At 35.9% G+C, this 23,414-nt stretch overlaps 1 protein-coding gene across 1 annotated transcript in view; it reads left to right on the forward strand.

Annotated features, from left to right (window-relative positions):
• The window catches only part of LOC140288168 (inhibin beta B chain-like), a 39,705-nt gene extending 20,611 nt beyond the window's left edge, over positions 1 to 19,094 (forward strand). The window contains exon 2 of the mRNA XM_072379169.1: positions 17,087 to 19,094. Coding sequence (XP_072235270.1) covers positions 17,087 to 17,865 — 779 coding nt within the window. The 3' untranslated portion in view covers positions 17,866 to 19,094. The remainder of the gene's footprint in view (positions 1 to 17,086) is intronic.
• Positions 19,095 to 23,414: the final 4,320 nt, after the last annotated feature.

The raw sequence follows: 23,414 nt of genomic DNA on the forward strand, positions 1-23,414 counted from the left end.
GTTTTCATCCTAAACCAGTAAATAAATAGATATTAATGACAGTTTTCACCCTAAACCAGTAAATAAATAGACAATAATGACCGTTTTCATCCTAAACCAGTAAATAAATAGACAATAATGACCGTTTTCATCCTAAACCAGTAAATAAATAGATATTAATGACAGTTTTCATCATAAACCAGCAAATAAATAGACATTAATGACAGTTTTCACCATAAACCAGCAAATAAATAGATATTAATGACAGTTTTCACCATAAACCAGCAAATAAATAGACAATAATGACAGTTTTCATCCTAAACCAGTAAATAAATAGACATTAATGACAGTTTTCATCCTAAACCAGTAAATAAATAGATATTAATGACAGTTTTCATCATAAACCAGCAAATAAATAGACATTAATGACAGTTTTCACCATAAACCAGCAAATAAATAGATATTAATGACAGTTTTCACCATAAACCAGCAAATAAATAGACAATAATGACAGTTTTCATCCTAAACCAGTAAATAAATAGACATTAATGACAGTTTTCATCCTAAACCTGTAAATAAATAGACAATAATGACCGTTTTCATCCTAAACCAGTAAATAAATAGACATTAATGACAGTTTTCATCCTAAACCAGCAAATAAACAGATATTAATGACAGTTTTAATCTTAAACCAGCAAATAAATAGACAATAATGACAGTTTTCACCCTAAACCAGCAAATAAATAGACAATAATGACAGTTTTCACCCTAAACCAGCAAATAAATAGATATTAATGACAGTTTTCATCCTAAACCAGCAAATAAATAGACATTAATGACAGTTTTCACCCTAAACCAGCAAATAAATAGACATTAATGACAGTTTTCATCCTAAACCAGCAAATAAATAGACAATAATGACAGTTTTCACCCTAAACCAGCAAATAAATAGACAATAATGACAGTTTTCACACTAAACCAGCAAATAAATAGACAATAATGACAGTTTTAACCCTAAACCAGCAAGTAAATAGATATTAATGACAGTTTTCACCCTAAACCAGCAAATAAATAGACATTAATGACAGTTTTCACCTTAAACCAGCAAATAAATAGACAATAATGACAGTTTTCACCCTAAACCAGCAAGTAAATAGATATTAATGACAGTTTTCATCCTAAACCAGCAAATAAATAGACAATAATGACAGTTTTCATCCTAAACCAGCAAATAAATAGACAATAATGACAGTTTTCACCCTAAACCAGCAAATAAATAGACAATAATGACAGTTTTCACACTAAACCAGCAAATAAATAGACAATAATGACAGTTTTAACCCTAAACCAGCAAGTAAATAGATATTAATGACAGTTTTCATCCTAAACCAGCAAATAAATAGACAATAATGACAGTTTTCACCCTAAACCAGCAAATAAATAGACAATAATGACAGTTTTCACCCTAAACCAGCAAATAAATAGACAATAATGACAGTTTCCACCCTAAACCAGTAAATAAATAGACAATAATGACAGTTTTCACCCTAAACCAGCAAATAAATAGACAATAATGACAGTTTTCACCCTAAACCAGCAAATAAATAGACAATAATGACAGTTTTCACCCTAAACCAGCAAATAAATAGACAATAATGACAGTTTTAACCCTAAACCAGCAAACAAATAGACATTAATGACAGTTTTCACCCTAAACCAGCAAATAAATACAGATTAATGACAGTTTTCACCCTAAACCAGCAAATAAATAGACAATAATGACAGTTTTCATCCTAAACCAGCAAATAAATAGACATTAATGACAGTTTTCACCCTAAACCAGCAAATAAATAGACAATAATGACAGTTTTCATCCTAAACCAGCAAATAAATAGACAATAATGACAGTTTTCATCCTAAACCAACAAATAAATAGACAATAATGACAGTTTTCACCCTAAACCAGCAAATAAATAGACATTAATGACAGTTTTCATCCTAAACCAGTAAATAAATAGACATTAATGACAGTTTTCATCCTAAACCAGCAAATAAATAGACAATAATGACAGTTTTCATCCTAAACCAGTAAATAAATAGACATTAATGACAGTTTTCATCCTAAACCAGCAAATAAATAGATATTAATGACAGTTTTAATCTTAAACCAGCAAATAAATAGACAATAATGACAGTTTTCATCCTAAACCAGCAAATAAATAGACAATAATGACAGTTTTCACCCTAAACCAGCAAATAAATAGACAATAATGACAGTTTTCACCCTAAACCAGCAAATAAATAGACAATAATGACAGTTTTCATCCTAAACCAGTAAATAAATAGATATTAATGACAGTTTTCATCCTAAACCAGCAAATAAACAGATATTAATGACAGTTTTAATCTTAAACCAGCAAATAAATAGACAATAATGACAGTTTTCACCCTAAACCAGCAAATAAATAGACATTAATGACAGTTTTAATCTTAAACCAGCAAATAAATAGACATTAATGACAGTTTTCACCCTAAACCAGCAAATAAATAGACAATAATGAAAGTTTTCAGCCTAAACCAGCAAATAAACAGACATTAATGACAGTTTTCATCCTAAACCAGTAAATAAATAGACAATAATGACCGTTTTCATCCTAAACCAGTAAATAAATAGATATTAATGACAGTTTTCATCATAAACCAGCAAATAAATAGACATTAATGACAGTTTTCACCATAAACCAGCAAATAAATAGACAATAATGAAAGTTTTCATCCTAAACCAGCAAATAAATAGACATTAATGACAGTTTTCATCCTAAACCAGTAAATAAATAGATATTAATGACAGTTTTCACCATAAACCAGCAAATAAATAGACAATAATGACAGTTTTCATCCTAAACCAGTAAATAAATAGATATTAATGACAGTTTTCATCCTAAACCAGTAAATAAATAGATATTAATGACAGTTTTCACCCTAAACCAGTAAATAAATAGACAATAATGACCGTTTTCATCCTAAACCAGTAAATAAATAGACAATAATGACCGTTTTCATCCTAAACCAGTAAATAAATAGATATTAATGACAGTTTTCATCATAAACCAGCAAATAAATAGACATTAATGACAGTTTTCACCATAAACCAGCAAATAAATAGATATTAATGACAGTTTTCACCATAAACCAGCAAATAAATAGACAATAATGACAGTTTTCATCCTAAACCAGTAAATAAATAGACAATAATGACAGTTTTCATCCTAAACCAGCAAATAAATAGACAATAATGACAGTTTTCATCCTAAACCAACAAATAAATAGACAATAATGACAGTTTTCACCCTAAACCAGCAAATAAATAGACATTAATGACAGTTTTCATCCTAAACCAGTAAATAAATAGACATTAATGACAGTTTTCATCCTAAACCAGCAAATAAATAGACAATAATGACAGTTTTCATCCTAAACCAGTAAATAAATAGACATTAATGACAGTTTTCATCCTAAACCAGCAAATAAATAGATATTAATGACAGTTTTAATCTTAAACCAGCAAATAAATAGACAATAATGACAGTTTTCATCCTAAACCAGCAAATAAATAGACAATAATGACAGTTTTCACCCTAAACCAGCAAATAAATAGACAATAATGACAGTTTTCACCCTAAACCAGCAAATAAATAGACAATAATGACAGTTTTCATCCTAAACCAGTAAATAAATAGATATTAATGACAGTTTTCATCCTAAACCAGCAAATAAACAGATATTAATGACAGTTTTAATCTTAAACCAGCAAATAAATAGACAATAATGACAGTTTTCACCCTAAACCAGCAAATAAATAGACATTAATGACAGTTTTAATCTTAAACCAGCAAATAAATAGACATTAATGACAGTTTTCACCCTAAACCAGCAAATAAATAGACAATAATGAAAGTTTTCAGCCTAAACCAGCAAATAAACAGACATTAATGACAGTTTTCATCCTAAACCAGTAAATAAATAGACAATAATGACCGTTTTCATCCTAAACCAGTAAATAAATAGATATTAATGACAGTTTTCATCATAAACCAGCAAATAAATAGACATTAATGACAGTTTTCACCATAAACCAGCAAATAAATAGACAATAATGAAAGTTTTCATCCTAAACCAGCAAATAAATAGACATTAATGACAGTTTTCATCCTAAACCAGTAAATAAATAGATATTAATGACAGTTTTCACCATAAACCAGCAAATAAATAGACAATAATGACAGTTTTCATCCTAAACCAGTAAATAAATAGATATTAATGACAGTTTTCATCCTAAACCAGTAAATAAATAGATATTAATGACAGTTTTCACCCTAAACCAGTAAATAAATAGACAATAATGACCGTTTTCATCCTAAACCAGTAAATAAATAGACAATAATGACCGTTTTCATCCTAAACCAGTAAATAAATAGATATTAATGACAGTTTTCATCATAAACCAGCAAATAAATAGACATTAATGACAGTTTTCACCATAAACCAGCAAATAAATAGATATTAATGACAGTTTTCACCATAAACCAGCAAATAAATAGACAATAATGACAGTTTTCATCCTAAACCAGTAAATAAATAGACATTAATGACAGTTTTCATCCTAAACCAGTAAATAAATAGATATTAATGACAGTTTTCATCATAAACCAGCAAATAAATAGACATTAATGACAGTTTTCACCATAAACCAGCAAATAAATAGATATTAATGACAGTTTTCACCATAAACCAGCAAATAAATAGACAATAATGACAGTTTTCATCCTAAACCAGTAAATAAATAGACATTAATGACAGTTTTCATCCTAAACCTGTAAATAAATAGACAATAATGACCGTTTTCATCCTAAACCAGTAAATAAATAGACATTAATGACAGTTTTCATCCTAAACCAGCAAATAAACAGATATTAATGACAGTTTTAATCTTAAACCAGCAAATAAATAGACAATAATGACAGTTTTCACCCTAAACCAGCAAATAAATAGACATTAATGACAGTTTTAATCCTAAACCAGTAAATAAATAGACAATAATGAAAGTTTTCACCCTAAACCAGCAAATAAATAGACATTAATGACAGTTTTCATCCTAAACCAGTAAATAAATAGACAATAATGACAGTTTTCACCCTAAACCAGCAAATAAATAGACATTAATGACAGTTTTCATCCTAAACCAGTAAATAAATAGACATTAATGACAGTTTTCATCCTAAACCAGCAAATAAACAGATATTAATGACAGTTTTAATCTTAAACCAGCAAATAAATAGACAATAATGACAGTTTTCACCCTAAACCAGCAAATAAATAGACATTAATGACAGTTTTCATCCTAAACCAGTAAATAAATAGACAATAATGACAGTTTTCACCATAAACCAGCAAATAAATAGACAATAATGACAGTTTTCATCCTAAACCAGTAAATAAATAGATATTAATGACAGTTTTCACCCTAAACCAGCAAATAAATAGACAATAATGACAGTTTTCACCATAAACAAGCAAATAAATAGATATTAATGACAGTTTTCACCCTAAACCAGCAAATAAATAGACAATAATGACAGTTTTCATCCTAAACCAGTAAATAAATAGATATTAATGACAGTTTTCACCCTAAACCAGCAAATAAATAGATATTAATGACAGTTTTCATCCTAAACCAGTAAATAAATAGACATTAATGACAGTTTTCATACTAAACCAGTAAATAAATAGACATTAATGACAGTTTTCATCCTAAACCAGTAAATAAATAGACAATAATGACCGTTTTCATCCTAAACCAGTAAATAAATAGATATTAATGACAGTTTTCATCATAAACCAGCAAATAAATAGACATTAATGACAGTTTTCACCATAAACCAGCAAATAAATAGATATTAATGACAGTTTTCACCATAAACCAGCAAATAAATAGACAATAATGACAGTTTTCATCCTAAACCAGTAAATAAATAGATATTAATGACAGTTTTCACCCTAAACCAGCAAATAAATAGACAATAATGACAGTTTTCACCATAAACAAGCAAATAAATAGATATTAATGACAGTTTTCACCCTAAACCAGCAAATAAATAGACAATAATGACAGTTTTCATCCTAAACCAGTAAATAAATAGACAATAATGAAAGTTTTCACCCTAAACCAGCAAATAAATAGACATTAATGACAGTTTTCATCCTAAACCAGTAAATAAATAGACAATAATGAAAGTTTTCACCCTAAACCAGCAAATAAATAGACATTAATGACAGTTTTCATCCTAAACCAGCAAATAAATAGACAATAATGACCGTTTTCATCCTAAACCAGTAAATAAATAGATATTAATGACAGTTTTCATCATAAACCAGCAAATAAATAGACATTAATGACAGTTTTCACCCTAAACCAGCAAATAAATAGACAATAATGACAGTTTTCACCTTAAACAAGCAAATAAATAGATAAAAATGACAGTTTTCACCCTAAACCAGCAAATATATAGATATTAATGACAGTTTTCATCCTAAACCAGTAAATAAATAGATATTAATGACAGTTTTCATCCTAAACCAGCAAATAAATAGACAATAATGAAAGTTTTCACCCTAAACCAGCAAATAAATAGACATTAATGACAGTTTTCATCCTAAACCAGCAAATAAATAGACAATAATGACCGTTTTCATCCTAAACCAGTAAATAAATAGATATTAATGACAGTTTTCATCATAAACCAGCAAATAAATAGACATTAATGACAGTTTTCACCCTAAACCAGCAAATAAATAGACAATAATGACAGTTTTCACCTTAAACAAGCAAATAAATAGATAAAAATGACAGTTTTCACCCTAAACCAGCAAATATATAGATATTAATGACAGTTTTCATCCTAAACCAGTAAATAAATAGATATTAATGACAGTTTTCATCCTAAACCAGCAAATAAAAAGATATTAATGACAGTTTTCATCATAAACCAGCAAATAAATAGACATTAATGACAGTTTTCACCCTAAACCAGCAATTAAATAGACAATAATGACAGTTTTCACCATAAACCAGCAAATAAATAGACATTAATGACAGTTTTCACCCTAAACCAGCAAATAAATAGATATTAATGACAGTTTTCACCCTAAACAAGCAAATAAATAGATATTAATGACAGTTTTCACCATAAACCAGCAAATAAATAGACAATAATGACAGTTTTCACCATAAACCAGCAAATAAATAGATATTAATGACAGTTTTCACCATAAACCAGCAAATAAATAGACAATAATGACAGTTTTCACCCTAAACCAGCAAATATATAGATATTAATGACAGTTTTCATCCTAAACCAGTACATAAATAGATATTAATGACAGTTTTCATCCTAAACCAACAAATAAACAGATATTAATGACAGTTTTCACCTTAAACAAGCAAATAAATAGATAAAAATGACAGTTTTCACCCTAAACCAGCAAATAAATAGACATTAATGACAGTTTTCACCCTAAACCAGCAAATAAATAGACAATAATGACAGTTTTCACCCTAAACCAGCAAATAAATAGACAATAATGACAGTTTTCACCCTAAACCAGCAAATAAATAGACATTAATGACAGTTTTCACCCTAAAACAGCAAATAAATAGACAATAATGACAGTTTTCACCCTAAACCAGCAAATAAATAGACAATAATGACAGTTTTCATCCTAAACCAGCAAATAAATAGACAATAATGACAGTTTTCATCCTAAACCAGCAAATAAATAGACAATAATGACAGTTTTCACCCTAAACCAGCAAATAAATAGACAATAATGACAGTTTTCACCCTAAACCAGCAAATAAATAGACATTAATGACAGTTTTCACCCTAAACCAGCAAATAAATAGATATTAATGACAGTTTTCACCCTAAACCAGTAAATAAATAGACATTAATGACAGTTTTCACCTTAAACCAGCAAATAAATAGACAATAATGACAGTTTTCACCCTAAACCAGCAAATAAATAGACATTAATGACAGTTTTCATCCTAAACCAGCAAATATATAGACATTAATGACAGTTTTCACCCTAAACCAGCAAATAAATAGACATTAATGACAGTTTTCACCCTAAACCAGCAAATAAATAGACAATAATGACAGTTTTCATCCTAAACCAGCAAATAAATAGATATTAATGACAGTTTTCACCCTAAACCAGCAAATAAATAGACAATAATGACAGTTTTCACCCTAAACCAGCAAATAAATAGACATTAATGACAGTTTTCATCCTAAACCAGCAAATAAATAGACAATAATGACAGTTTTCATCGTAAACCAGCAAATAAATAGACAATAATGACAGTTTTCACCCTAAACCAGCAAGTAAATAGATATTAATGACAGTTTTCACCCTAAACCAGCAAATAGATAGACATTAATGACAGTTTTCACCCTAAACCAGCAAATAAATAGACATTAATGACAGTTTTCACCCTAAACCAGTAAATAAATAGACAATAATGACAGTTTTCATCGTAAACCAGCAAATAAATAGACAATAATGACAGTTTTCACCCTAAACCAGCAAGTAAATAGATATTAATGACAGTTTTCACCCTAAACCAGCAAATAGATAGACATTAATGACAGTTTTCACCCTAAACCAGCAAATAAATAGACATTAATGACAGTTTTCACCCTAAACCAGTAAATAAATAGACAATAATGACAGTTTTCACCCTAAACCAGCAAATAAATAGACAATAATGACAGTTTTCACCTTAAACCAGCAAATAAATAGATATTAATGACAGTTTTCACCCTAAACCAGCAAATAAATAGACAATAATGACAGTTTTCACCTTAAACCAGCAAATAAATAGATATTAATGACAGTTTTCACCCTAAACCAGCAAATAAATAGACAATAATGACAGTTTTCACCCTAAACCAGTAAATAAATAGACAATAATGACAGTTTTCACCCTAAACCAGCAAATAAATAGACAATAATGACAGTTTTCACCTTAAACCAGCAAATAAATAGATATTAATGACAGTTTTCACCCTAAACCAGCAAATAAATAGACAATAATGACAGTTTTCACCCTAAACCAGCAAATAAATAGACATTAATGACAGTTTTCATCCTAAACCAGCAAATAAATAGACAATAATGACAGTTTTCATCCTAAACCAGTAAATAAATAGACAATAATGACAGTTTTCACCCTAAACCAGCAAATAAATAGACATTAATGACAGTTTTCATCCTAAACCAGCAAATAAATAGACAATAATGACAGTTTTCACCCTAAACCAGCAAATAAATAGACAATAATGACAGTTTTCACCCTAAACCAGCAAATAAATAGACATTAATGACAGTTTTCATCCTAAACCAGCAAATAAATAGACATTAATGACAGTTTTCACCCTAAACCAGCAAATAGATAGACATTAATGACAGTTTTCACCCTAAACCAGCAAATAAATAGACATTAATGACAGTTTTCACCCTAAACCAGTAAATAAATAGACATTAATGACAGTTTTCACCCTAAACCAGCAAATAAATAGACATTAATGACAGTTTTCACCCTAAACCAGTAAATAAATAGACAATAATGACAGTTTTCACCCTAAACCAGCAAATAAATAGACAATAATGACAGTTTTCACCCTAAACCAGCAAATAAATAGACAATAATGACAGTTTTCACCCTAAACCAGCAAATAAATAGATATTAATGACAGTTTTCACCCTAAACCAGCAAATAAATAGATATTAATGACAGTTTTCACCCTAAACCAGCAAATAAATAGATATTAATGACAGTTTTCACCCTAAACCAGTAAATAAATAGACAATAATGACAGTTTTCACCCTAAACCAGCAAATAAATAGACAATAATGAGTTTTCACCCTAAACCAGCAAATAAATAGACAATAATGACAGTTTTCACCCTAAACCAGCAAGTAAATAGATATTAATGACAGTTTTCACCCTAAACCAGCAAATAAATAGACAATAATGACAGTTTTCACCCTAAACCAGCAAATAAATAGATATTAAGGACAGTTTTCACCCTAAACCAGCAAATAAATAGACAATAATGACAGTTTTCATCCTAAACCAGCAAATAAATAGACATTAATGACAGTTTTCACCTTAAACCAGTAAATAAATAGACAATAATGACAGTTTTCACCCTAAACCAGCAAATAAATAGATATTAAGGACAGTTTTCACCCTAAACCAGCAAGTAAATAGATATTAATGACAGTTTTCACCCTAAACCAGCAAATAAATAGACAATAATGACAGTTTTCACCCTAAACCAGCAAATAAATAGATATTAAGGACAGTTTTCACCCTAAACCAGCAAATAAATAGACATTAATGACAGTTTTCATCCTAAACCAGCAAATAAATAGACATTAATGACAGTTTTCATCCTAAACCAGCAAATAAATAGATATTAATGACAGTTTTAATCTTAAACCAGCAAATAAATAGACAATAATGACAGTTTTCATCCTAAACCAGCAAATAAATAGACAATAATGACAGTTTTCACCCTAAACCAGCAAATAAATAGACAATAATGACAGTTTTCACCCTAAACCAGCAAATAAATAGACAATAATGACAGTTTTCATCCTAAACCAGTAAATAAATAGATATTAATGACAGTTTTCATCCTAAACCAGCAAATAAACAGATATTAATGACAGTTTTAATCTTAAACCAGCAAATAAATAGACATTAATGACAGTTTTCACCCTAAACCAGCAAATAAATAGACAATAATGACAGTTTTCACCCTAAACCAGCAAATAAATAGACAATAATGACAGTTTTCACCCTAAACCAGCAAATAAATAGACAATAATGACAGTTTTCACCTTAAACCAGCAAATAAATAGATATTAATGACAGTTTTCACCCTAAACCAGCAAATAAATAGATATTAATGACAGTTTTCACCCTAAACCAGCAAATAAATAGACATTAATGACAGTTTTCATCCTAAACCAGCAAATAAATAGACAATAATGACAGTTTTCATCCTAAACCAGCAAATAAATAGACAATAATGACAGTTTTCACCCTAAACCAGCAAATAAATAAACAATAATGACAGTTTTCACCCTAAACCAGCAAATAGATAGACATTAATGACAGTTTTCACCCTAAACCAGCAAATAAATAGACATTAATGACAGTTTTCACCTTAAACCAGCAAATAAATAGACAATAATGACAGTTTTCACCCTAAACCAGCAAATAAATAGACAATAATGACAGTTTTCACCCTAAACCAGCAAATAAATAGACAATAATGACAGTTTTCACCCTAAACCAGTAAATAAATAGACATTAATGACAGTTTTCACCCTAAACCAGCAAATAAATAGACATTAATGACAGTTTTCACCTTAAACCAGCAAATAAATAGATATTAATGACAGTTTTCACCCTAAACCAGCAAATAAATAGACAATAATGACAGTTTTCACCCTAAACCAGCAAATAAATAAACAATAATGACAGTTTTCACCCTAAACCAGCAAATAAATAGACAATAATGACAGTTTTCACCCTAAACCAGCAAATAAATAGACAATAATGACAGTTTTCACCCTAAACCAGCAAATAAATAGACAATAATGACAGTTTTCACCCTAAACCAGCAAATAGATAGACATTAATGACAGTTTTCACCCTAAACCAGCAAATAAATAGACATTAATGACAGTTTTCACCTTAAACCAGCAAATAAATAGACAATAATGACAGTTTTCACCCTAAACCAGCAAATAAATAAACAATAATGACAGTTTTCACCCTAAACCAGCAAATAGATAGACATTAATGACAGTTTTCACCCTAAACCAGCAAATAAATAGACATTAATGACAGTTTTCACCTTAAACCAGCAAATAAATAGACAATAATGACAGTTTTCACCCTAAACCAGCAAATAAATAAACAATAATGACAGTTTTCACCCTAAACCAGCAAATAGATAGACATTAATGACAGTTTTCACCCTAAACCAGCAAATAAATAGACAATAATGAAAGTTTTCACCCTAAACCAGCAAATAAATAGACAATAATGACAGTTTTCACCCTAAACCAGCAAATAAATAGACAATAATGACAGTTTTCACCCTAAACCAGCAAATAGATAGACATTAATGACAGTTTTCACCCTAAACCAGCAAATAAATAGACATTAATGACAGTTTTCACCTTAAACCAGCAAATAAATAGACAATAATGACAGTTTTCACCCTAAACCAGCAAATAAATAGACAATAATGACAGTTTTCACCCTAAACCAGCAAATAAATAGACAATAATGACAGTTTTCACCCTAAACCAGTAAATAGATAGACATTAATGACAGTTTTCACCCTAAACCAGCAAATAAATAGACATTAATGACAGTTTTCACCTTAAACCAGCAAATAAATAGATATTAATGACAGTTTTCACCCTAAACCAGCAAATAAATAGATATTAATGACAGTTTTCACCCTAAACCAGCAAATAAATAGACATTAATGACAGTTTTCATCCTAAACCAGCAAATAAATAGACAATAATGACAGTTTTCATCCTAAACCAGCAAATAAATAGACAATAATGACAGTTTTCACCCTAAACCAGCAAATAAATAGACATTAATGACAGTTTTCACCCTAAACCAGCAAATAAATAAACAATAATGACAGTTTTCACCCTAAACCAGCAAATAGATAGACATTAATGACAGTTTTCACCCTAAACCAGCAAATAAATAGACATTAATGACAGTTTTCACCTTAAACCAGCAAATAAATAGACAATAATGACAGTTTTCATCCTAAACCAGCAAATAAATAGACAATAATGACAGTTTTCACCCTAAACCAGCAAATAAATAGACATTAATGACAGTTTTCATCCTAAACCAGCAAATAAATAGACAATAATGACAGTTTTCATCCTAAACCAGCAAATAAATAGACAATAATGACAGTTTTCACCCTAAACCAGCAAATAAATAGACATTAATGACAGTTTTCACCCTAAACCAGCAAATAAATAAACAATAATGACAGTTTTCACCCTAAACCAGCAAATAGATAGACATTAATGACAGTTTTCACCCTAAACCAGCAAATAAATAGACATTAATGACAGTTTTCACCTTAAACCAGCAAATAAATAGACAATAATGACAGTTTTCATCCTAAACCAGCAAATAAATAGACAATAATGACAGTTTTCACCCTAAACCAGCAAATAAATAAACAATAATGACAGTTTTCACCCTAAACCAGCAAATAGATAGACATTAATGACAGTTTTCACCCTAAACCAGCAAATAAATAGACAATAATGACAGTTTTCACCCTAAACCAGTAAATAAATAGACAATAATGACAGTTTTCACCTTAAACCAGCAAATAAATAGATATTAATGACAGTTTTCACCCTAAACCAGCAAATAAATAGACAATAATGAAAGTTTTCACCCTAAACCAGCAAATAAATAGACAATAATGACAGTTTTCACCCTAAACCAGCAAATAAATAGACATTAATGACAGTTTTCACCTTAAACCAGCAAATAAATAGACAATAATGACAGTTTTCACCCTAAACCAGCAAATAAATAGACAATAATGACAGTTTTCACCCTAAACCAGCAAATAAATAGACAATAATGACAGTTTTCACCCTAAACCAGCAAATAAATAGACATTAATGACAGTTTTCATCCTAAACCAGCAAATAAATAGACAATAATGACAGTTTTCATCCTAAACCAGCAAATAAATAGACAATAATGACAGTTTTCACCCTAAACCAGCAAATAAATAAACAATAATGACAGTTTTCACCCTAAACCAGCAAATAAATAGACAATAATGACAGTTTTCACCTTAAACCAGCAAATAAATAGACAATAATGACAGTTTTCACCCTAAACCAGCAAATAAATAGACATTAATGACAGTTTTCACCCTAAACCAGCAAATAAATAGACATTAATGACAGTTTTCATCCTAAACCAGCAAATAAATAGACAATAATGACAGTTTTCATCCTAAACCAGCAAATAAATAGACAATAATGACAGTTTTCACCCTAAACCAGCAAATAAATAGACAATAATGACAGTTTTCACCTTAAACCAGCAAATAAATAGACATTAATGACAGTTTTCACCCTAAACCAGCAAATAAATAGACATTAATGACAGTTTTCACCCTAAACCAGCAAATAAATAGACAATAATGACAGTTTTCACCCTAAACCAGTAAATAAATAGACATTAATGACAGTTTTCACCTTAACTTTTACCTTAAAGATATTTTTACCTTAAATATATTTACGTCGGTTGTTTGACAGCCAAGAAAATTTCTCAACATTAACTTTAAAAATCCAGATTTAATTGAGTAGTTCAGAGAGAAACGCACCCCAGAGAGCTTCATCCTTGGAGGTAAACGTGGACAGAACCGAGCTAAATTAGATTCTGTGGCTCTTGCTGTTTAGTTTACTCTGAGACTGACTTAAAGCTGTCGTGTTTCGTTAAAAAATCACGTAAATCTGTTGAAAACTGCACATTTACTCACTGAATCTGGTGAATCGGGACATTTAAGGCCCATTTAAGGCCCATTTAAGGCCCATTTAAGGCCCATTTTTGGCAAAGATTCGTCCCATTTAGCCTCATCTGGGCCTCAGTTTCAGTTGTTTTATTACTTCTGGTCATTTTTAACTCTAAAACTCTCACAATTAGGGTCGTTTTTTTATTGAAAATCATGGAAATGGGGTAAAAACCTCCGAGCTTCTTGGGTTTTGTGTGTTTTTAATGAAAATGTTGGAGGAAAAACCTGAAATGGAATGAAATGAAAGCAGAGTGTGATGCCTGCTGCTGGTTTTATGGTTTAATGATGAATCTGCTGCTGGTTTTGGGTTAAAACAGAGAAGAGGAGGTTTGATTCTAACCATCAGATGGCAAAGATGTGGCCCGACTTCCTCGTTTCGATGGGCCGTTCTGAAAGCCAGAAGCGAGTTCTGTGGGCGCAGAATCCAAATGAAGCGCAGTTTAGTCGAGCGAGCCTCGTTTCCTGAGATGCTTTCGGTTTCCTGGCTTCCCTCGAAGCTCCAGCTGCTTCATTTAAGCGGAACCAGGCCGCCCCGGCGCTCTCAGATCAGCTTTTTAACGCTTTGATCTCCGCTTTAGGAGAAGTGAGCAGGTTTCAGCCCTTTGATGGAAAACGTGCTGAAAGATGGAGCCCGGGCCACGGCGCCGCTCTCATCTGAGGCGCCACGCCGCTGAGTGACGCCTCAGAGATGCCCTGTGGTGGACCAGAGGAGGCTGGATAAATCTGCTTTGCTGCTGCTGTGTTTCCCGGTAAAAGCCCTGCTTCTGCTCAGCCAGGAAGGTTCCCCCGCTGGACTCTCCTGGTCGGCTTCCCTCGGACTTCAGGAGGTTCACACCTGACCAACGGCTCCTTTTGCCTTCTTCAGCTCCAGATATAAAACATCAGAGCCTGAAAGCTCAGTGAGGATCCTCAGATTTCCAGCCAAAAAGCCTAAAAGCCAGTTGATTAACGAGGAATTTCTGGCTGCTTTCTGCTGATGAGGCGAACTCAGAGGTCATGGGTCACAGTAACGGTCTGAAATGAGTCATTTTGGCCCCCGTAAAATGTGCTTTTCTCACATCCAGGAGTCCCGAACATTTATAGAGCGTCTGACCGTCTGTCTTCAGTGTTTCTGATTCTTTAATCTGTTTCTGAGGCGGCGTAAAACTTTCTGTGTGCGTTTTAACGTAGAACGACAACCAGCTCTTTTCCTGAGAGAAAGGAGATCGGACAGCGTTCATGGGAGGAGTTAAGCGGAGCAACACGATTATGTCCCTAAAGTTCACTTACTATATATTTCTGTCTTTTCAACACAAAGCACATCTCTTAAATATGGGGCTAAAAGCTGCTTATTCTACTTAAAAATACTTAAAAGCTGCTTATTCTACTTAAAAATACTTAAAAGCTGCTTATCGGTTGACTTCATTGCTGTGAAGAATTTTCACCAGGTGCATGATGGGAAATGAAGTCAGAAAAATCCGGATGTATTCTTAAAGATCTGGAGTCTTTAAAATCTTTATTCTGTGAGTGTAAAACTAAGTGAACCCCTGATCCAGCAGCTTCAGCAGCAGTGAGTGTAAAACTAAGTGAACCCCTGATCCAGCAGCTTCAGCAGCAGCTTCAGCAGCAGTGAGTGTAAAACTAAGTGAACCCCTGATCCAGCAGCTTCAGTAGCAGTGAGTGTAAAACTAAGTGAACCCCTGATCCAGCAGCTTCAGCAGCAGTGAGTAAAACTAAGTGAACCCCTGATCCAGCAGCTTCAGTAGCAGTGAGTGTAAAACTAAGTGAACCCCTGATCCAGCAGCTTCAGCAGCAGGGAGTGTAAAACTAAGTGAACCCCTGATCCAGCAGCTTCAGCAGCAGTGAGTGTAAAACTAAGTGAACCCCTGATCCAGCAGCTTCAGCAGTGAGTGTAAAACTAAGTGAACCCCTGATCCAGCAGCTTGCAGCAGCAGTGAGTGAAAAACTAAGTGAACCCCTGATCCAGCAGCTTCAGCAGCAGTGAGTGTAAAACTAAGTGAACCCCTGATCCAGCAGCTTCAGCAGCAGTGAGTAAAACTAAGTGAACCCCTGATCCAGCAGCTTCAGCAGTGAGTGTAAAACTAAGTGAACCCCTGATCCAGCAGCTTCAGCAGCAGCTTCAGCAGCAGTGAGTGTAAAACTAAGTGAACCCCTGATCCAGCAGCTTCAGCAGTGAGTGTAAAACTAAGTGAACCCCTGATCCAGCAGCTTCAGCAGCAGTGAGTGTAAAACTAAGTGAACCCCTGATCCAGCAGCTTCAGCAGCAGTGGGTGTAAAACTAAGTGAACCCCTGATCCAGCAGCTTCAGCAGCAGTGAGTGTAAAACTAAGTGAACCCCTGATCCTGACGTGTTTTTGTTGTGCCCCCCCCAGATGACCTGGTGACCTCCAAGTCCAGCCTGTTCTTCCTCATCTCCAGCGAGGGCAACCAGAACCTGCGCGTGACGCAGGCCACGCTCTGGCTGTACTTCCGGCTGCTGGCGGCGCCCGGCGAGGAGCGCGGGAAGCGCCGGGCCACGGTGAAGGTGTACTCCCAGGAGCCCGGCCTGGGCAGCAAGTGGAACCTGGTGGAGAAGCGGGTGGAGCTGCGGCGCAGCGGCTGGCACACCTTCCCGCTGACGGACGCCGTGCGGATGCTGTTCGAGAAGGGCGGCGACCGGCGGCAGAACCTGGACGTGCGCTGCGAGGGCTGCGAGGCGGAGGGCGTGGTGCCGGTTCTGCTCCACCTCAGCGACGAGTCGCACCGGCCCTTCCTGGTGGTGCGGGCGCGGCAGAACGACAGCAAGCACCGCATCCGCAAGCGCGGGCTGGAGTGCGACGGCAGCAGCAGCCTCTGCTGCCGCCAGCAGTTCTACATCGACTTCCGGCTCATCGGCTGGAACGACTGGATCATCGCGCCCTCGGGCTACTTTGGGAACTACTGCGAGGGGAACTGCCCGGCCTACATGGCGGGCGTCCCCGGCTCCGCCTCCTCCTTCCACACGGCCGTGGTGAACCAGTACCGCATGCGGGGGATGGGCCCCGGCTCCATGAACTCCTGCTGCATCCCCACCAAGCTCAGCACCATGTCCATGCTCTACTTCGACGACGAGTACAACATCGTGAAGCGGGACGTTCCCAACATGATCGTGGACGAGTGCGGCTGCGCCTGATTTAACCGGAACAGCTGCACAGGAAGTGGATTTAAAGCAGAATATTTATGGACGACACACTCAACCTCAGCCACCGCACGTTTCCACGCTCCCTCATGTACGCCTGCACAGAAAAACCTGTACATATATTTATGTTTGTTGATATATTTGGTTACATTCTCTGTTCAGTTCCCTGGGAAATCCACCTGAAGCTCAAAGACAGTGGGGACGCCCTCGCAAAGCAGCGGCATTTGATGAAATATGACTTCCTGTCACATGGTTCGAGTTCAACCCAACCCTAGCAGGCAGCCTTAGAGCAGCCAGCTTTGCCTCCACCAACCCAACGTTCAGCACTTTGGGCCCAGACTCACCTTCGGTCCCGTTGTTCCACCTTAAAGTGGATCCAGAAGTCGTTTCCGTCCCACTGAGCCGCTCAAACAGGTCCAAAGAAAGGCACAAGTGGGAGATGCAGCCCCTGAAATCATCTGGATAACGTTCTGAGAGCTTCTCTGATCCTCTTTACTGGAACATCTCTCCAGAGCACACCACTCAAATTAAGATTAATTTATGGATTTTTATGTGTGTAACCTCAAGCAGATTATTAATTTATGGATTTCACATCTTTTGTCTTACATTTAGACACCTGTAACCCCGTGTTTGTCTCCAATAACACAGCTTCGTGTGTTCTTTACGTATTTTAGGTTTCTGTTGACAAAAGATGAGAGGGATGAAGGTCAAATTGAGCATTTGAAGGTCGATCTGATCCCAAAAGGAACGTTTTATCCCAAGTGTCGCACTACAGATTTATATTTAAGGTCAAAACCATCTTCTTGTCTCAGTCAATCGAATAGTTTCAGCACTTAAAACTGTTTCTGTCCCTCTTCACACGAGGAAGCTTTCGTCCAGCTTCTCCTGGAAGCCTTTTTATTCCTAGTTTCAGTCAGTGAAAGTTGCCATATTGCTCAGTTTGGTGCAGCTTTGCACTCCCCGACGAACACTTTGAAAGCACTTGCTGATTGAGATGCCTTTAATAAGCCCTCCGTGGGGCATCATCGCTGCCCACAGTCCTTCTAAAGTGAATAAGTGCCGCATGAGCTATGCAATGTATAGTATGAACCCATATATCACACAGCGGAAGCTCCGTAGTGACAAACTATCACCTATACTTGAAATGGAAGAGTGGCGGGTCGGAGCGGGTCGGAGCGGCTCGGAGCGGGAGGGAGTGGGTCGGAGCGGCTCGGAGCGGGTCGGAGCGGCTCGGAGCGGGTCGGAGCGGGTCGGAGCGGGTCGGAGCGGCTCGGAGCGGCTCGGAGCGGGTCGGAGCGGGAGGGAGCGGCTCGGAGCGGGTCGGACCGGGTCGGAGCGGGTCGGAGCGGGTCGGAGCGGGTCGGGTCGGGTCGGAGCGGGAGGGACCGGGTCGGAGCGGCTCGGAGCGGGTCGGAGCGGGTCGGAGCGGGGGGGAGCGGCTCGGAGCGGCTCGGAGCGGGTCGGAGCGGGTCGGAGCGGGTCGGGTCGGGTCGGAGCGGGTCGGAGCGGCTCGGAGCGGCTCGGGTCGGGTCGGAGCGGCTCGGGTCGGGTCGGAGCGGGTCGGAGCGGCTCGGAGCGGGTCGGAGCGGGGGGGAGCGGGTCCGGCTTCAGACGGGAAGGTCCTAAAAACCCTATTTATTGATTCATGTTCTCAGACTCATTTTTACCATGTTTTTCTTTCATTTTACTGTAAGTTTTTCCCTGACTTGACGTATTTTTTTTATATTCAATTTTAGTTTTTTTTCTCCGACTAAACTAAAACGTATTTTTTTCTCCGACTAAACTAAAACGTATTTTTTTCTCAGACTAAACTTTAACGTATTTTTTTCTCTGAATTAATTTTAACGTATTTTTTTCTCAGACTAAACTTTAACGTATTTTTTTCTCTGAATTAACTTTAACGTATTTTTTTCTCAGACTAAACTAAAACGTATTTTTTTCTCAGACTAAACTAAAACGTATTTTTTTCTCAGACTAAACTAAAACGTATTTTTTTCTCAGACTTAACTAAAATGTATTTTTTTCTCAGACTTAACTTTAAAGTTTTTTTCCGACATAATTTTAACGTATTTTTTTCTCCGACTTAACTTTAACGTATTTTTTTCTCCGACTTAACTTTAACGTATTTTTTTCTCCGACTTAACTTTAACATATTTTTTTCTCTGACTTAACTTTAACGTATTTTTTGACATTATTTCATTGCTGAAACCAAACAGGGGGCGAAAGCTAAAGACTAAAGCAGAACTTGTGGGTTGACTCCACCATCAACCCCTCCAGCCTCCAACTTTGGGCTTTTTCCCGTACTTAAAACTGTTAATCACTCATTTTGAGACAGATCCATGAAAAACCACGTGGCTGTAATCCTATATGCTGTTTTCATGCACATGAAAAGTCGTTTTCCTGGAGATAAATCAGTAGATTTTCCAATAAGACGCATCATTTTACCCATGTTTGAAGGCAGTTATCAGCGTATCGTCTGTGGTCTTCTGCTCAAACACCCTTTCAGGCCTCTGTAGACCGAGGCCAGCTACAGATAAAATGAAAGGACATAAATAAATGTACGACCCAACTGCTTTTTGTTTCGTGTCATCAAATGACTCGTTTGGTTTTTCTCTCTCTAAGAGATCATGACATCATCAGCTGGGGTGTAGCGAGAAGCTAACCGAGGCTAACTTTGCCCCAAATGTGGCGCTTGAATGGCGTTCAGACACACTTTCAGGCCTGTTGTTTCACAGTCACATGTTGCTCCTGTTCACAAATACCTGAGCTCCACGGCTTATTATCTGTGCTTTTCACGCCTCCTGCCCGACGCCTGACCCCCGCCTCACCCCCGCCTCACCCCCGCCTCACCCGCCACTGTAATCTTTTGCTTATTCTTCAAAGCGAACGGCTGTTAGAATATTTGCACTGAGGAGTTACGCGACCGGTGATAAGAAAATGAAATAAAAAGAAACTGCCATTGAAAGAAAAACCTATTTTTATAGAAGCTCTGTTCAGATGTATTATACCTAATCTTGGAACCAAAGAGGCCGTCATGTTTGTGTTGTTGTAAATGACTTTGTGACAGTTGAAAGAGGCCTAAACACTGTATCAGGGTATAATATCAGTCCATAATCAGCTCAAGCTCTTTTCTATTTTGTACCTAGACATGAAAATGTCCTATTTTTTCATCAAAGTACTTAAATACTCGTAGTTTTCTTTCTTCTTCTTGTTAGGATCAGTTAGAGTGAAGCACATCCCTGTACAGTCCATGTAACATATGAATATGCTTTGGAGATATTTTGTTCTTTGTAATTGTTGGAAAATAAATTTCTTATTACCGTTCGTGTGGCTGAGTTTTGTCTTCGTCATCTTTAGATAACTAAAAGTTTTATAAACCGGGAGTCAGGAGGAAGAAAAACCTCAACGGAAGCAGGTTGAGTTTGATTCTGAGGCAAAGATTTTAAGATTTTACTGATTTATAGAAAAAGAACAGAAATAAATGATGAAAAACACATTTTCTGTTCATCTAAACCGCCTCAGCTGAGCTCCACCACTGAGTCACTATTTATGTGTGTAAAACTAAGTGAACCCCTGATCCAGCAGCTTCAGCAGCAGTGAGTAAAACTAAGTGAACCCCTGATCCAGCAGCTTCAGCAGTGAGTGTAAAACTAAGTGAACCCCTGATCCAGCAGCTTCAGCAGCAGTGAGTGTAAAACTAAGTGAACCCCTGATCCAGCAGCTTCAGCAGCAGTGAGTGTAAAACTAAGTGAACCCCTGATCCAGCAGCTTCAGCAGCAGTGAGTAAAACTAAGTGAACCCCTGATCCAGCAGCTTCAGCAGTGTGTAAAACTAAGTGAACCCCTGATCCAGCAGCTTCAGCAGCAGTGAGTGTAAAACTAAGTGAACCCCTGATCCAGCAGCTTCAGCAGCAGTGAGTGTAAAACTAAGTGAACCCCTGATCCAGCAGCTTCAGCAGCAGTGAGTAAAACTAAGTGAACCCCTGATCCAGCAGCTTCAGCAGTGTGTAAAACTAAGTGAACCCCTGATCCAGCAGCTTCAGCAGTGTGTAAAACTAAGTGAACCCCCTTGGCATCGTGTTAACACACACCTGAAACTTGTTATCAGTGAATCTTTGGGGACACTAACTTTTTACATTTAAATGCTAAATAAAGGAACATTCTCAGGAAGTGATGCTGCAGCTCATCATCTTATTTTCCAATAAACTCTCAGCACGTGTTTTTATTTCTGGCAGCTCAGCGGAGTGAGACCAGAACTCAAACTTCCAAATAAACAGTCAGTTAGCAGCACGTATAAAATGTGAACCCTCTCCATTATTCAGGCGTGGGCTGCTTCCAGGAGACTTCCAGCTCGGTCACGGTGCTGATTACCATGTATATGTTAGCTGGAGCTTTCAGACATGAAGAAGTGAACCGACTTAAAAAGCACCATAAAGAGAAACAGCGACAAAAAGGACAGTTTATTTACACAGGGTAAGGTTACCGATAATGCAGGCTACCCATGAAAAATGCTCCCATAACTGCATCCCGCGAGCACAGGCCAACAACAACGCTGATTTTCTGGCTGAGCGTGGGCTCCTGAAAGCTGTTGTTTCTGCGGCCGAGAGGCAGAACAGGCCCAACATGTGTCCATTCAGCCGCACAAAGGCTCCAAACAGGCCTAATTATACCTGAGCAGATCGCAGCGGGGCTGCAGGGGTCAAGTGCTTCACCTCAAAGGTCGCGCTCGCTGGGATTGGCAGGAGGCGTCTGCAATTAGCAGCTGAGGAAACTCCTGATTCTGCCTCCGTGCGCTCAGCCAAACATCAGCAAAGAAGAGGAAGTATCCGAGCCAACATGCCTCGCTGACACCCGTCACACTCTCTAACTGCGCCTGAAAGTAATCCACCAAGTGTCAGCTGAAGGCAGGAGAAACCTTTTTGTCAAGTGGTGAGAAACGATACGAAAACAGCCGCCTCCTAATCTGACAGGTGATGAGCAGACCAGGCAGCTCTGATATTGTCTGCTGCTCCTCAGGAATGAGACGGATTTTTTTTCCAACTTTAACGTATTTTTTTTTCCGACTTAACTTTAACGTATTTTTTTTCCGACTTTAACGTATTTTTTTTCCAACTTGAACGTATTTTTTTTCCGACTTAACTTTAACGTATTTTTTTTCCGACTTTAACGTATTTTTTTTCCAACTTGAACGTATTTTTTTTCCGACTTAACTTTAACGTATTTTTTTCTCTGACTTAACTTTGACGTATTTTTTTTCCAACTTTAAAGTATTTTTTTCCGACTTAACTTTAACGTATTTTCTTTTTCCGACTTAATTTCAACGTATTTTTTTCCCTCCGACTAAACTTTAACGTATTTTATCCAACCTAACTTTAACCTATTTTTTTCTCCGACTTAACTTTGATGTATTTTTTCCTCAGACTTAATTTCAACGTATTTTTTTCTCCGACTAAACTTTAACGTATTTATTTTTTCCGACTTAATTTTTTTTCCGACTTAACTTTAACGTATTTTTTTTCCGACTTTAACGTATTTTTTTTCCAA

This window comes from Leuresthes tenuis, unplaced genomic scaffold, assembly GCF_036924035.1.
Source record: "Leuresthes tenuis unplaced genomic scaffold, fLeuTen1.0.hap1 SCAF_1, whole genome shotgun sequence".
Taxonomy (NCBI): domain Eukaryota; kingdom Metazoa; phylum Chordata; class Actinopteri; order Atheriniformes; family Atherinopsidae; genus Leuresthes; species Leuresthes tenuis.